Below are 12276 nucleotides of genomic sequence, written 5' to 3'. Positions count from 1 at the left end.
GGTTAGGCAAACACGGCAGACCTTCTGATGCAGGGCAGATGTGCGGCAGGAGGAAGCAGGGAAAAAACACATTTGGCTGATAAGCACCTAAAAATATAGGCTGTTAGGTGCCTGAATCTGGACGCAGCTTGTATTCTAGATAAAGTTGTGGGTGACAGGAATTCCTATGTTCTTGCGCTTGCTGTCATCGATAGCCACAGGAGGGGGGCAATCTAGCCAAGGAGCACCAGCAGCAGCGGTCTCAGAAAAGCCTCCTGAGAACTGAGAGTCCAACAGCGAGGGACGGCATCAGAAGAAGGCAGCTGAGAGACAGGGAGGAAGCTGAGGCTGGAGGGAGAAGACAAGAATCAAGATGAGCCCACGTCACTCTGGCATTCAAGTTGCTTCAGGCGAAAAGCCTCCTGTGAATCCCCCTCTGAAGCACCAAACTCAAAGGTCAAGGATAGCAGGCAGACTCGGCCCACACCACAAGGTGGTCGTTGCTTTGTTTCCCCACACAGTGAATGGCACACGGTGTCTGTTTCCAGACACACTGAATAATGCACTTTCAATACACTTTAACAATCCTTCAGAAGTGGATTTTTTGTTTCACACACAAAAACCCAGTTCCAAATAATCACTAAAGAGCATTGAAAGTGCATTATCCAACATGTGTGGAAGCAGCCATTGACTCAGAAAGCCTCTTTGGAGCACAGATACATTTGCCCCTGGCGACTGCTGCTTCTGGGCCAAGGGGCAGGTATTACTCCTATGACTTGGCGATGGCCCACATTTGAGTTTTGCCCCACAGAATTCAATGGGAGCCATTGCTAAGTCGATCCAGTGAGAACAAAGGCAGCCTCTATCCATGTAGACCGACTGCTTCTCGTGTCTAACCCCAACCTGAGTTCAGTCCTTGGTGTGTTAGGGGGAGCAGGGGAGGATGGACAGAATGCTCAGATGCTCCCCAACTGCCTTCATGAGCGCTTTCTCCCCGCAGAAGGCAAGAAAGGGGGCAAATGCTAGAGCAGCTAAAGCATGGGGGTAGGGGGTTCTACCTTAATTAGGCCCTGCTCTTCCCACCTCAAACTCTGCACTTGAATACATTCAGAACATCAGAATGCACTGGCATGGACTGGTTTGACCTGCACAAGGCAAGGATTAAAGGGCTGTTTTCCCCAGAATGGAAGGCGATTCTGCAGAGAAGAGTCGTGCCTTCTGGTGCAATCCTAAACAGCATTGCATCCTCCTAAGCCCCTTGGCCGCACAGGAATCAGAAGGGTGAAACTCTGCTTTGGACTGCACTGCTAATAAAGCAGAAAGCAGTTCCACGAAGGTGCTCAGCATCGTTTAGGCCCTTTTCCCAGTCAGAGAGAGACCGGTGGCTGCATCTACACTTCAGACCACCTTCTGACTATCGAAGGCTCACCCCTTGGAAATCTCATCGGCCTCTAAGGTGCTCCTGGACCCAAATCTGGCTCTTCTACTGCAGACCAACACGGCTGCCCACCTGAAATTTGGCAACATCAGCGACCTCCTTCCATCGTCAAGGGGTTTGGATGCTGCGGCTCCATTCTTCTAAGGGCAGCAGCCCTTCCTTGCAAGGCAAGCGTGCTCAAGCAAAGCGACTCCTACCCAGACTGTTCCCCCAACTCCTGAACGTGGCGGGGGAAAGTTTATAGAACCCGACAGCCCAGCTGCAACTTACCGCTTAGAGGCCTAACGTTGATGTAGCCATTTGGTGTCGGATACGCTTTCGGTGGTGCTGTGCGGGTGGTCCCCCTCTTGGACGCTGCAGCGATTGTTGTGCGCAGTGGGCCAGGGCCAGCGGGGAGAGATGTTTCGTGGGGAGTTTCAGCCCCACGGGCAGTTGTCCTGCTGGAAGCAGCTGGCAGTTCTTCACTCGCCGTCATGGCTGTGCTGAGATACACCAGGGTGGTAGCATTCGACAGAGGGATGGGTGGCGCCGAAGGCCTTTCAGAAGAGGCGCTCACGGTCACGTTGGGTGTGGTGGACATTGTGGCACTGGCACTCACTGCAGATACCCTCGCATAAGAAGTGTGAGTGATATTACTGGTGGTGCCAATTACATTGGTATGCGTGGCAATGGTCGGAAGAACTGTCCCATTCGATGTGACGTTGCTGGAAGCTGCTCTGGTGTTGACGGAGGTAGTTACGTTCATGTGGGTGGCAACTGTTGGAACAATTGTCTCATTTGTTGTGATGTAGTTGGGTGCTGCTGTAGTGTTGACCGAGGGAGTCAGGTTGATGCCTCTGGCAACAGCTGGAAGAATTGTGCCATTGGCTGTGATGTGGTGGGCAGCTGCCGTGGTGCTGATGTCCGTGGCAGTGGAGGCAACTGGAGCCCTCACGGTGGTGGGGATGGCAGCTTTGGGATGTATGCTGACAGTAGGAAGAGCCGTGTTGGTGGTCTCAAGGGGAGTGGATGTTTCACCCGCAGTGAGAGTGGCTTCGGAGGGCGGAGCTGTATGGGAGTCCACAGCAGTAGCCAGCGTGCTTGGGGAAAGCCCCGTGAGGGCGGCGCCGGAGAACGTTGCAGCATTTACGCCTGAGATCGTTGCAACGCTCCCAGCAGACCCAGCGGAGGCTGCCGAGGAGATGGCTGGCGCGACGGCTATTGAAGTGCCGTGGGGTTTCGTGGCCCCGGAGGCCCCGGCTGCTGTGCTGGTGGTTGAGGGTGGGGCCATCATCCCTCCTCGGAGACCAATCCCAAGAGTGTCCAGCTCAGACTGGAAGTGGCTCCTGATCCACAAAGCTACAGAAGGGTGGGCTTCAGCGTCTTTCAGATCAGTCAAATGGACCCCGAGCAAATCTTTCACGTCCTGCACACTCAAAGCCTGCAACAGATTTTTCTTTTTTCAAATCCAGAAAAGTCTCTATAGCACACTGGCTTTTAGACAAAAATTTAAAAAGTTACAATACAGAGGAACAGAATATTATTCCTGGATTTAAAAGAAGACAAACACATTTTAAAACAGCACAAATTAAATTACACAGAAATGTCAACAGCCCTTTGCTTCTTGATGATCCTAACACTGAATGATCAGAGCCGCAGAAATCCACTTGGCAACAGACTGGAGTCAGCAGAGCTGCCATTTCGATTTCAGCAGTCTTTAACCCTCAAGCTGCAAAATGTGTTGAAAGCATTGGCCCTGCCAGACTGTGGCATCACGCAGGCCCCCCAAAAATACAATCTGGCAGACTGTGGCATCACATAGCAGGCCTAGGGCCCCCCCAAAACCTTGAGGCAGAAGGGAAGCCAGAGCAGCCAAACTGGGTGCCAGCCAAGAGCCCTTAACGGCAAGTGCAGCCTCCAGCGCAGCCCTCAGGTCACAGGATTTGTCCACCCTTGCCCAGTCCCCTTTTAAAGGTCTGGGGTCTGGGGTTGGGAGACCCAGCTCGGGTTTCTGCAGCCTCACAGCAGCTGCGGGGAATGGCAGTTAAAAAATAAAGGGGAGCCCAAATAGGCTCAGAACGCCACTGTGAGGAGGGGGGGAGCAGGGCTTCTGCCTGCCCTCTCAAGATGTTTTCTGTGTTAAAATAGCAGGGGAGAGGGGCTGTTTCTGTTTTTACTGCTCCTCATACACAGAATACTCCACATTGAGCAGCAAAAACAAAAACTATTTTGTTTTTTTTAATATTAAAACAAACAAAACAAACAAAACAAAAACTATTTTGGAAAACAGTTTGAGAGAGGAGGAAGGAGCTCTTCTTCCCCTCAAGGAGGCATTCTAAGGCCATTTGGGTTCTTCTTTATTTTTTAACCGCCATTCCCACAGCTGCTGTGTGGCTGCGGGGGACCCAAGTTGGGTCTGGAGAACATGGACCCAACTCTAGAGGGACCAAGAACTATTCCCCCAGGATTGTCTGGGATGAGGCAATGTCTGTGACACCAGTTTCAGCCTCTAGTGCGTTCATCAGAGCCATCCCATTTTGATGGACGTTTCCTAGCTAACGCTTTCCAAGTACGCAGGTGTGCCAGCGTTGCATTCATCAACCGAGCGTCTCTAACCTTTAATTCCTCTGGCTTCAAGTTAGTGAAAGTATTGATATCCATTGCAACCTGGGATCTAGCCAGCTTTTTCAGATCTTCCACAGGTGCTCCACCTTAAAAACAGAGAAATAAGAGAAACTAATGGGAGGAAAGATGTAACAGGGCTGGACCAGTAGCGGGGCTGCTCTGCTCGTGCCCCCTGCTGCATTGAGTCTGGAAGGACCTTTTTCTGACCCAGAAAAGCTAGTGCTGAAGCCCACTTCTCACGTGTTGGAATGGAAGTGTAACCAACTACCCACCTAGATATGGCTGAATTAAGGGGTAATAGGCAGAAGTTCCTTCCTGGCTGGCAAAGGCAGACCGGGCAGTTTCATACAGGATGTCTTTTTTGCCTTGGGAACAAGAGGAAATGTCTAATTTCTCTGCATGCCTAAAAGGAAGCAAAAGGCACAAGATCAGAACCTGTGAGTGACACCGAGGCTTGGAACAGACATCTGCACACCCTCTTAAGCGAACTCAGGAGGCAAGACAATCTGTGGCACATGGATAACATGCTGATTCAGGGCTTTAAAAATATTTATCCCAGCCAATTTTCAGCCAGTGGCTCTCAGGTTGCTGTGAAACTGCCCGTCTTTTCCGCACTCTCTGCTCCGCACCGGCTCCATTTGCCTGAATGAAGAAACCGCACTCCGGAATGCTGGCAGGCCCCGCACATCTGTTTCTACAGGAAAAGCCCCACTTAGAGGCAGAAACCCACCTGATTGATTCGGGGCTGATCTGCCTTAGCTGATCTGCCTCCAGGAGGCAGAGGTTCGTGCCTGCCAGCGCGCTAAGCAATGGGCCTGTGAGCTTGCCCCCCAGTTCCATGTAGGTTGAAATCAGCTGCTTGAGCTGCAAAAAGAGAGTTAAAATAAATCCCCACTCCAGAACTAGCCAGCAGAACCACCCAGACCAGCACCGCATTTCTGGGAAGCCACACCAAATGCCACAGGGGGGTGTTACAGATGACCCAAAAGAAGCAAAGAAGAAAGCCGAAGGGCGCCGGCCTCTCCTTTCACCAGCCAGAAGAGTGAAGACTGCAAAATGAATCCACCACTTTCATCCAGGCAAGGCTAACAGCACAGGCACATCCGCCTGGCACTGCTGGTGATCAGATCTGACTCTCCAACTGACGTTTCCCATGCTCTGGTGTGCTGGAGGGCAGAATCTATCTTCTGGAAGCACAATTCAAACTGTTAGTGCTTATCTTTACAGCCCAATCCTGAGGTGGGGAGCCGCAAGTACACAGGAAGTGGACTAAGGGTTATGCCATCGTAACCCAGACTTACACTGGCGTGACCCTCCCACAATGGTGCCTGACCATGGCACTGCTCCACTGCTGCCTCCTGCTGGCACAGGCACAAGTGTGACGCAAGTCCCTGCCCCTCATTACACGTGTTGGTTTCCCTCCCATGACCAGACACGAGAGATCTGCCTCAGTCGCCGTATGATCCCAGCCCACGGAGCTGTCCCCCAGGCAGCTCGGGACTCAACCCCACTGCGGAGAAGGCAGTGTGAGGGGCGGCCCTCCTGGCTCTGACTTCCACGTCACCAGGCACAACTCCCTACCCTGACAGGGGCACACTCTTCCCTTTTGCTTGTTCAATAAAGTCTGTGCCGAACAACAACTCCCTCCCTGCCTGCCTGCTTGCCTGTGCCTGACAGTGGCTCCCCCTCCTCTTCCCCAGAGGGCTGCCCTGACACACATTCCTGGGCCAGTACGGACAGGGGGGCTCCAAGGGGCTGCCTTTGTGTGGCTCTGCTGCCCAGAGGAGCAGGTGTCCACTGGCTCCTGGGAGACTCAAGCCTCGTCCAGCTTCCCTCCCTTAACGCCCCCCCCAACTTCACTGCAGGCTGCAGGGCGGGGCTTGGAGCGTTGCCTGTGTGTGTCTGGCGGGGGGGGGGGGCACCATGGAGGACTCTCATTCTCCGTAAGTGCTGCTGGCATTTGATAAGCCAGCCAGAAGACCACTGCATGCCAGGGGCAAGGTTGCTGCCAGGCGGGTGTGTGGTGGGGGGGTGACATCCTGGGATCTCTGGGGCTCCCACCCCACGAGGCCAGACCACTCTCCTTTTTGCTTTTCACAGAGGCAGGGATAGGCTTTGGGAATCTGGCGCCGGAGATGGGATGCCGGCCCCCAAGCAGTTTCTCTGGTCTGCAGGCAGTTATTCCCCTGTAGGGGCCGTCATCCCAGCTCTGGAGCAGGGCTCTCAGGTCCGCCACAAGTTCTCCTCCTTGTGACATTTGTTTGATGTGTTTCAAAGGAGCCGCTGCTGATCGAGGGGCAATCATTTCTCCCGACAAATCCAATGGGCCTCCCAGCCTCTCCCGTGGTTTCTAACAGGCATGCCTGTCATTCGCTTCGTAACCCACCCCTCATCCGCCTCTAAGGAGCTGCCCCTCCGGGACTTGGGGGGCTGCTCCTGAGTGTCAAGGACTCTGGGCATGAGCCCTTGACACTCCAGCCGCCTTTCTGGTCTTACTGTTCACGGAGGGGGTGCGTGTTTCTCAGCAAAGGGGTTTGCTAATGTGGGGTGCTTCAGCCGCCAGCCTGGCTCTCGTCAGAAACGGGATGGGCAAATGGGTGGGAGGGTGCCCTGTCTGCACTGTCAGTGTTCCCCCTCGAGGCAGGCCCCTCTGTTGGGACGTGGCAAGCCCGGTTGCAGGGATCTCCCTACCCTGTTTGCCCGCTCTCTGTGGGGTCGGGGAGTAGCCCTGGCAGTTGGCAAGGGGAGACACAGCCCAGCCCAGGGACTGGCTATCCCTTGCCTGCCACTCATGGCATTGTCAGCTGCAGCCACCCTCCGACTGGCGGATTCTGCTGGCTTTGCCAGGGCAACTGGGGGGGGGGGCATTCTCTCCTGGCCACACCTTGTTGGCCCCGCCCCCTGGCAGGCTGCAGCTCCCACCCTGTCCTCCTGGGGAGGTATCCCCCACATGCTGCTCAACTGGCTGCCCCCCCCCGCACCGGGCACCCCGGTGCAGGAGCCTCAGCCACGGGGGTTTGTGGCCCTTGGGTACCTGCTCCTGGCTCCAGGGTTGTCAGGGGAACGGCGGTGCAGGTGCCCTGAGCAGCTGCCTCACCGCACCTTACTGGGCTCAGCCGCCAGTGTCTCTCTCCCACCAGAGTCGCTACGGAGCTGTCAAGCGGCACAAGCGCAGGGCCAGCCCTTTGGATTCGGCTGTTAATGTCCTAAGCAGCTTGGTACCAGGGGCCCTGAAGGACTGTCTCCTCCCGACCGGCTGGTCCAAAGGCAGTGGGTTATTTCAACTGAGTGTTCACAGTCCGTTACAGCTTGATCTCCTTGTTCTCTCCATTTCCTCCCCTCCTGTCCAGCCCCCCAGTTAACATCTACCTCTCAAACCCTGCAGCAGGTGATCACCACAGGCAGGGCATTTTCTGAGGTGGCACCTTGCGCCTCGAATCCACCTTACCCTTGAGGCTGGCCTGGCATGTACTTTACAGTCTTTGGGGTGCCAGGCTAAAACACATCTTTTAATTAGAGGTTTTATCCGATCAGTTTTTTTAATGGTCTGCTTTTGATTTTGATTTATGTTGTTCATGTTCAGTGGGCTTGTTTCTCTAAAGGTTTGTTGTTTTATATTTTTGTTATTTTAATAATAAGCTGCTTTAAGCAGGACTGAGGAGGTGGCACAGAAATATTCTAAGAAAATAAGCGGCTTTGGGAAATGATTTGTCAGAAAAGCAGGCTATAAGTACAATGAATAATATGCAAATAAAACAAGGAATTTGTCATGTCGCCAGAGGGAAGTTAAGTATGCAAATCACCTAAGAAATTCAGGGAGGGGGGCAGAAACGGTGACTCTGCCCTGCGTTCGGACCCCAGAAGCCCCGTTTATCCATTACCTGATCCGGCTTCCAGGCCCCGCCGTCTGGGCTCAGCAGTGCCGTGAGCGTCTCGCTGGAGATCACTCGCCACTTGCTGATCTCCTCTGCGCTGTACAGGCGGGAGAGATAGCTCAGAAGCTTCAGCTGGTCATCTGGAATCCCATCCGGATAAACCTGAGACAGGCCGGAGACTCCCCAGTAAGCATTTAAACAGTCAGGACAAGTAATCTGTTTTAGCCAGAAAGCAAACACTGCCCCCGCCCCACCCCCTGCACTGCAGTCAGATTTACAGAACTGTTTCTTTCAGAAACTGACCGGCTGGTTTGGGTGAAGACACATGGATCTTTTCCCCCCAAAATTACCTGAGCAGCTGCGCACCAGAAGGGCCAAAGAGGCCCGTTTCAATCCCCACAAGAGACAGCCCACTTGTTTACCTCGCCTAGTTTCCTTTTAATCACGGCCAGGTAGTCATTGGGCAGAGGCTGCTCCAGTAAAGAAGCCAGGCTGGCTTTCAAAACCTCGTTGCTCAAGCAGGCATCAAACTGCTCCGCACGGTCATACTGGATGATGAACAGTGGATCTTCCAGGGTGCTGGGGGTGACAGGGGCCGACCGGCAGCCTGTTGGCGGAATTCATAGGTGAGGGAGAACCATCAGCCAAGAAAGCTCTGCAAAGCTGCAGGATGCTGGCAGTTGGCTTTGCAACTGCCCCCCAACTCGGGATCACCAGTCCACAGCCCTCCAAGTCCCCAGAGCTCTCTTTCTTCATTCCAGAAGCACCAGGGCTTCTTCTCAGCCGGGACGCGGTGGAACGGAGTTCCGGCACCGCTGGAAAATGGTCACATGGCCGGTGGCCCCACCCCCTGATCTCCAGACAGAGGGGAGTTTAGACTGCCCTCTGCAGTGAGTGGCGCGGAGGGCGATCTAAACTCCCCTCTGCCTGGAGATCAGGGGGCGGGGCCACCGGCCATGTGACCATTTCCACCGAGGGCAATTTAAACTTTTTTAAAAAACACCCTTGTTCCAGCTGAACCAAAGCGACGTTAATTGTGCGGTCCTGTAAGCATGCGTGCACTTTGCGTGTGCACATGTGGTACCTGGGGCACCACCTCCTGCCAGGAGTTGCCCCCTCTGCTGGCAACCCACTGAGTTCCACCACCTCTTTTCCCAGACAAAAAGCCCTGAGGAGCACCATGTATCTCCTGACTTTACGTAAGGGTTTCTCAGTCACTATTTTGTCCTAGTAGGAGAAACTGCTGTTTCCTCGGCTTTTTTCTTTCTGCTCTCTTCCAGCCACCTTTCTGGCCACCCTGCCTCTGAACTCTGTCTCGGGGTTAAACTGGAGCATTCTTTAAAAGGAAATACACTCCTGATTTATATCCCAGCTGCCGTGCTCCAGAGAGGGGGCTTAAGCCTCCCTCCCAAGCAGGTTCACCGGTTGAAATTGAACTGCCTCAACTGTTACTAGTTCACTCCCCCCCCACCTCCATGCCCCCTTTCTGCTTTGAGCCAGGACGCCACCTTCTTCCTGGGCTCTGTGTGGCATTTCCCTTCATCCAAGCCAACCGTCCATTTATCCTGTCCCTTCCCTTCTGAAGCTAGAATGTTCATAAGCATTCCAACAGACAACTGGATGAATTTTAGCTGTTATATGTGAAATGCAAACCCCCTTGCTCATCGTAACTCATTCGTGCAGCAGAAGTTGATTTCCTGGATCCCAACTGCTCGGTTGCTTGCAGCAGTTCTTGAACAACCACCACCCTCGTGCTCTGGTTTGAATTCCCCTGAGCTGCCAGCAAAGAATAATTCCCACCCCTGGAAAATGTTTCTCTTACTTTCTGTTGCCCGTTTGCTTCTGGCAGAAGAAGCCCATTTAGACCCCACAGATTTTAAGAAGAGGAGAGTTTTCTCTTTCTGGGAAGGGCTCTGGCTGTTGTAACCCTCTGCCACATTCCTGAAGAAAAACATCCTCTCCTCCTGAGCAAAAAAAGAAATTGAAGGGAGCTGCAACCTCACGCGTCAATCTTATACACAAATGGGAGGGGAAGAGGTCGGGGGGGGGACCAACATGCAGGTAGGCCCCTGCCAGGCCTACCTTGTTAACAGCATCCCAGGTGGTGCCATTCACGTAGAATGCGAGCTGCTCGAGGTCCTTGAGGGTTCCTTCGTCCCAGGACGCAGGTGCCCTGTGCCACGTGCAGAAGGCAGGCAAAGCTTGGTTCTTGTGGGGTCAGGCTAGAGAACTCCATGACTGCCTGGTAGTGTTTATTGCGTGTTTGTCTGTTTAAACTAATTAGCAGTCCTGCTTTGAACATCCAGGAAGAGCCATTAGGAAAGGGATTCCCTCCAAAGCTTCATTCATGATTTAAATAGCCCTTTACCCACAGAAGAAATTAGACCACCGGAAAAAAATTAAAAGAGGCATAGACCTTGCGACCTGCTAGCTGACAGTTGGGGGGGGGGGGGCTGTCAAAGGCCCAGGTTAGCTTTGTAGAAAAACCAAGAGACTCTAACCAGGAACTCTGGTGTCACGTCAGGCATCGCTTTGGAGAAGGGTATTGTGTGGAACAAAGAGCAAAATGAGCCTTGGCAGAAACAGAGACACTGGGTTTGGGATGCTGAGGATCTGTCCCACTAACAGTGCAGGGACCCTTCCATTGGAGGCCGAGGCTCTCTTGCACCACGTTCTGCAGGAGGCACTGCCGTTAGTAGGACAGATCCGCAGGATGCAACCCGGGGTGAAATTTTAAACACTCCGATTCAGAACTTCGGAAGAACAGAGGGGCTGACGTTTTGTTTTGAAAAGATCCTGTTTGAAGGACTCTTCACACAAAACCCCCCCCCTCCTAATCTGTTTTAGGCAATAACACTAAACATCAATGTTACCAGATTACGACCTTACGCTCCCCCCGAATCCAAAAATCTATCCATAATTGGAAATATACAGAAACAAGGTGGAGTAAAGCATCAATTGGAATTCTCGCATCAGAATATGAATAGGGAGAAATTTTCTTGAAAAGTTTCACCTGGGCCGATTCCAGACGACTAACCTGAAGGCGCTGCATGCTGCCATGTTCCGGATCGCGACGGGGAAAACGCGAAATATTGCGTTTTCTCGTGCGAGTTTGGCGCGATGTTGTGCCAAACTCGCGCGAGAAAACGTGATATTTTGCATTTTCCCCGTCGCGATCCGGAACATGGCAGCATGCAGCGCCTTCAGGTTAGTCGTCTGGAATCGGCCCTGCAGTTTTCGCACAGCCTTTCTTTGTTCCATTTCTCATGTCTTGTTGGTATGCCCAGACATCCTCAGCAGTCCCCGCTGAGGGCCACATGAAGGAGCATCTCTCTCCTAGGAGGCCTTTATCCCGCCCTTCCCCACAGAGCTCAGGGTTCTCCTTGGCTCTATTTTACCCTCACAACAACGCTGCGAGGTAGGTTAGACTGCCAGTGTAGGATGCTGGCCCAAGGTTACCCAGCGAGCTCCCAGGGCAGATGGGGGATCCTAACCTGGCCCCTCCAATCCCAGACGGACTCAGCCACCACCACACCAGACGTACTCACCCGTACGCCGTCCTCCCGCTGCTCAGGAGAGCGTTGAGAGCAGATTGCTGGGAAGGAGTGAGAGCAGGGCAGAGCCTCAGGTTCTCCAGGATCCCCGGGTCAGACTCTCTGATGGTGGCTGGATCCATGTCACACACAAACGCCCCAAGTCTTTGGAGCTGCTCCTTGCTGAGAGAGGCATTCACTACGCCCTAGCAAAACAGGCAGTGAGAACAGCAATGGGGGGACCGAGGGAACCCCTTTCCTGTTGAGGACCGTGCTTATTCTAAGTCAGGTCAAAGCACAAGAAAAGAATATCACTCACAAAACAATCCATCGCGTTATCCCGGAGCCTGGCCCTGTGGGTCCAACTGCTAGCTAACAGGGCAAGGTTCCCTTGGGATGCCAGAGCGTAAAATGCTTCACAGCTCCGGTTGTGGACTCGGCTGAGGCTGAAAGAGATCAGAATCTTGATCATACAGGGGCTGGAGGGGTGAGGAATCTACAGACACCACCACCCCCCATCACACTTTTACTAGACATGGTAAAGTGGACGGATGGCCGTGCTGGAGAAAAGGGAGTGCTTCAAAAGAGAGGGACACCCAAAGCATTCCTGTCAAGTATTCTCAAGAGCTACTCACGGGAAGAAAAGCAGCACATCGGCTGGGTAGCTGGTAAAATTTGCCCCTGAATTGCTTCTGGCAAGAAGTTTAGCCATGCAGGACAGCTGATGTGGGGGGAAAGCCAAACACCATTAGAACACACACACACGCCCCACCCAGATTATCTCACTGTGCATCATGCAACAGCCGCACGTGTGTGAATGGGCCATTCCAGATCAAACGGCACAGGT

General features: G+C 53.3%; 1 protein-coding gene across 1 annotated transcript; it reads right to left on the bottom strand.

Moving 5' to 3' along the window:
• Positions 1-99: 99 nt before the first annotated feature.
• On the bottom strand, positions 100-4861 carry LOC129338469 (mucin-5B-like). The gene is made up of 5 exons (XM_054992740.1): positions 4752-4861; positions 4294-4424; positions 4013-4107; positions 1688-2837; positions 100-327 (listed from the first exon to the last, which is right to left on the bottom strand). The coding sequence occupies exons 1-5, from the start codon at positions 4859-4861 to the stop codon at positions 242-244; spliced, it is 1572 nt and encodes a 523-aa protein (XP_054848715.1). The 3' UTR covers positions 100-241.
• Positions 4862-12276: the final 7415 nt, after the last annotated feature.

Source organism: Eublepharis macularius, chromosome 12 (assembly GCF_028583425.1).
Source record: "Eublepharis macularius isolate TG4126 chromosome 12, MPM_Emac_v1.0, whole genome shotgun sequence".
NCBI classification, from domain to species: Eukaryota; Metazoa; Chordata; class Lepidosauria; order Squamata; family Eublepharidae; genus Eublepharis; species Eublepharis macularius.
This window is presented reverse-complemented; position numbering and strand designations above follow the sequence as displayed.

Coding starts and splice junctions, on each gene's coding strand:
- LOC129338469 (XM_054992740.1), bottom strand. CDS start 4,861: ATGGAACTGGGGGGCAAGCTCACAGGCCCATTGCTTAGCGCGCTGGCA. Junction 4,108..4,293: donor CTTAATTCAGCCATATCTAG/GTGGGTAGTTGG, acceptor TCTGTTTTTAAG/GTGGAGCACCTGTGGAAGAT. Junction 2,838..4,012: donor TGAAGCCAGAGGAATTAAAG/GTTAGAGACGCT, acceptor AATCTGTTGCAG/GCTTTGAGTGTGCAGGACGT.